Source organism: Grampus griseus (assembly GCF_964374135.1).
Source record: "Grampus griseus genome assembly, chromosome: 16".
NCBI lineage: Eukaryota > Metazoa > Chordata > Mammalia > Artiodactyla > Delphinidae > Grampus > Grampus griseus.
In genome coordinates, this window is record NC_139010.1 from 73,221,345 (window position 1) to 73,223,152 (window position 1,808).

General features: G+C 46.3%; 1 protein-coding gene across 1 annotated transcript; it reads left to right on the plus strand.

Moving 5' to 3' along the window:
- Window positions 1-532: 532 nt before the first annotated feature.
- Window positions 533-838, plus strand: LOC309834547 (non-histone chromosomal protein HMG-14-like; the record flags this gene model as incomplete). The annotated part of the gene is made up of 1 exon (XM_082673476.1): window positions 533-838. One exon carries the CDS (start codon window positions 533-535, stop codon window positions 836-838), a length of 306 nt encoding a protein of 101 aa, XP_082529602.1.
- Between the last annotated feature and the right edge of the window lie 970 nt (window positions 839-1,808).

Here is a 1,808-nt window from a genome sequence, read left to right on the forward strand (position 1 = left end):
TGTGGTATGCGGGCCTCTCACCGTCGTGGCCTCTCCCGTTGCAGAGCACAGGCTCCGGACGCGGAGGCTCAGCGGCCATGGCTCACGGGCCCAGCCGCTCCGCGGCATGTGGGATCTTCCCGGACCGGGGCATGAACCTGTGTCCCCTGCATCGGCAGGCGGACTCTCAACCACTGCGCCACCAGGGAAGCCCGGGATTTTATTTTCTAATTGAATTCTTTTTTTGTTTTAAGGAGGGCTTTCTGGGCTTTTGGTAACATTCTATATCTTGATCCATCTGTGAAAATTCATTGAGCTTTATTATTTGCATACTTGAATTAAACTAAATACTTAGAAATGTTCTTTAAAAAAAAGAAAAAGGTCCTAAATTGGCATTCTGGCTAAGACTGTGATGTGGGCGGGTCTCAGCAGCTCGGGCGGCGGCGGCGGCGGCGGCGGGAGGAGTGGCAGCGGTCAGGCAGCCCAACATCACGAAGCCTCTTGGCGCATCTCGGCCTGCAGGCACCTGGCACGCGCCGGTCCCGCCACCACGATGCCCAAGAGGAAGGTCACCTCCACCGAGGGGGCGGCGAAGGAGGAGCCCAAGAGGAGATCGGTGAGGTTGTCAGCTAAACCGGCTCCTACAAAAGTGGAAACTGAACCAAATGAGGTGGCAGGAAAGGATAAATCTTCAGACAAAAAAATGCAAACAAAAGGAAGAAGGGGAGCAAAAGGAAAACAGGCCGAAGTGGCTAACCAAGAGACTAAAGAAGACTTCCCTGCAGAAAATGGAGAAACTAAAAACGAGGAGAGCCCAGCCTCTGATGAAGCAGGAGAGAAAAAAGCCAAGTCTGATTAATATCACACACCTGTGAATTTTGTGCACTCTAACATCTTTGGTCGTGGTAATCCAGTTCTTCTAGTAACTTTGTTAATGTGCTGTGACTGACAATTTGAGTATGTAGTGTATACGATATTAAATTGTGAATTAGGGGGACTTACGATGTAACAGCATATCAATATTTGAAGATATTGCTACTTGATTTCCTCTCAAGGAAAATTTGCCTCCAAATTTTAAGCTGGAAAGTCACTGGAATAACTGTTCAGAAAAGAATCACAAGTACATGATTTTTTAGATTTTTGGTACGTATGTTAAGAATTGTGTACAAATTGAAATGTCTGTGTACTGATCCTCAAAACAACCAATAAAATCTCAATTATGAAAAAAAAAAAAAAGACTGTGATGTGGCAGAGACCACTAGGTGTCTCCCAACCTCACTCTCCATTTCTGCCTTAGAAGGCAGCTCCTGATTTTTAACTGGGCACAGAGCCAGGTGGAATAAAGCTACATCTTCCACCTTCTCTTGCAACTGGGCGCAGCCTTGTGACTCAGTTCTGGGCAGTGGGATATGACGTAACCATAGCATGCAGTTTTCAAGAAGTCACCTTCTTTCCTTCCCTTCTCCTTCTTGCTGGCTTGAAAGTAGATGAAATGGCTGGATCTTTGCAGCTATCTTAGTCCAGGAGGTAGAAACTGTACTGTAGATGGCGGCACACAGGACAGCTGGTCCTTGAGTATCATGGAGCTCCCACAGCAGCCCTGAACTGCTTTCCTTCAGATCTCTTTTTATGAAAGTGAATAAACTTCTATCTTGCTTGAGCAACTGTTTTGGGTTTTCTGTGATTTGTAGCTAAACTTAATCCCAACTGATACATAGGATGGGTGCCAAATTCAGGTTATTTTGAGGAGCGGGAGGAGAGAGTGTGATCAGCTTCAACTCTATTGGTAGAAAGTTAGTTTCTTAAACTGGGTGGTGGGCATAAAGGTG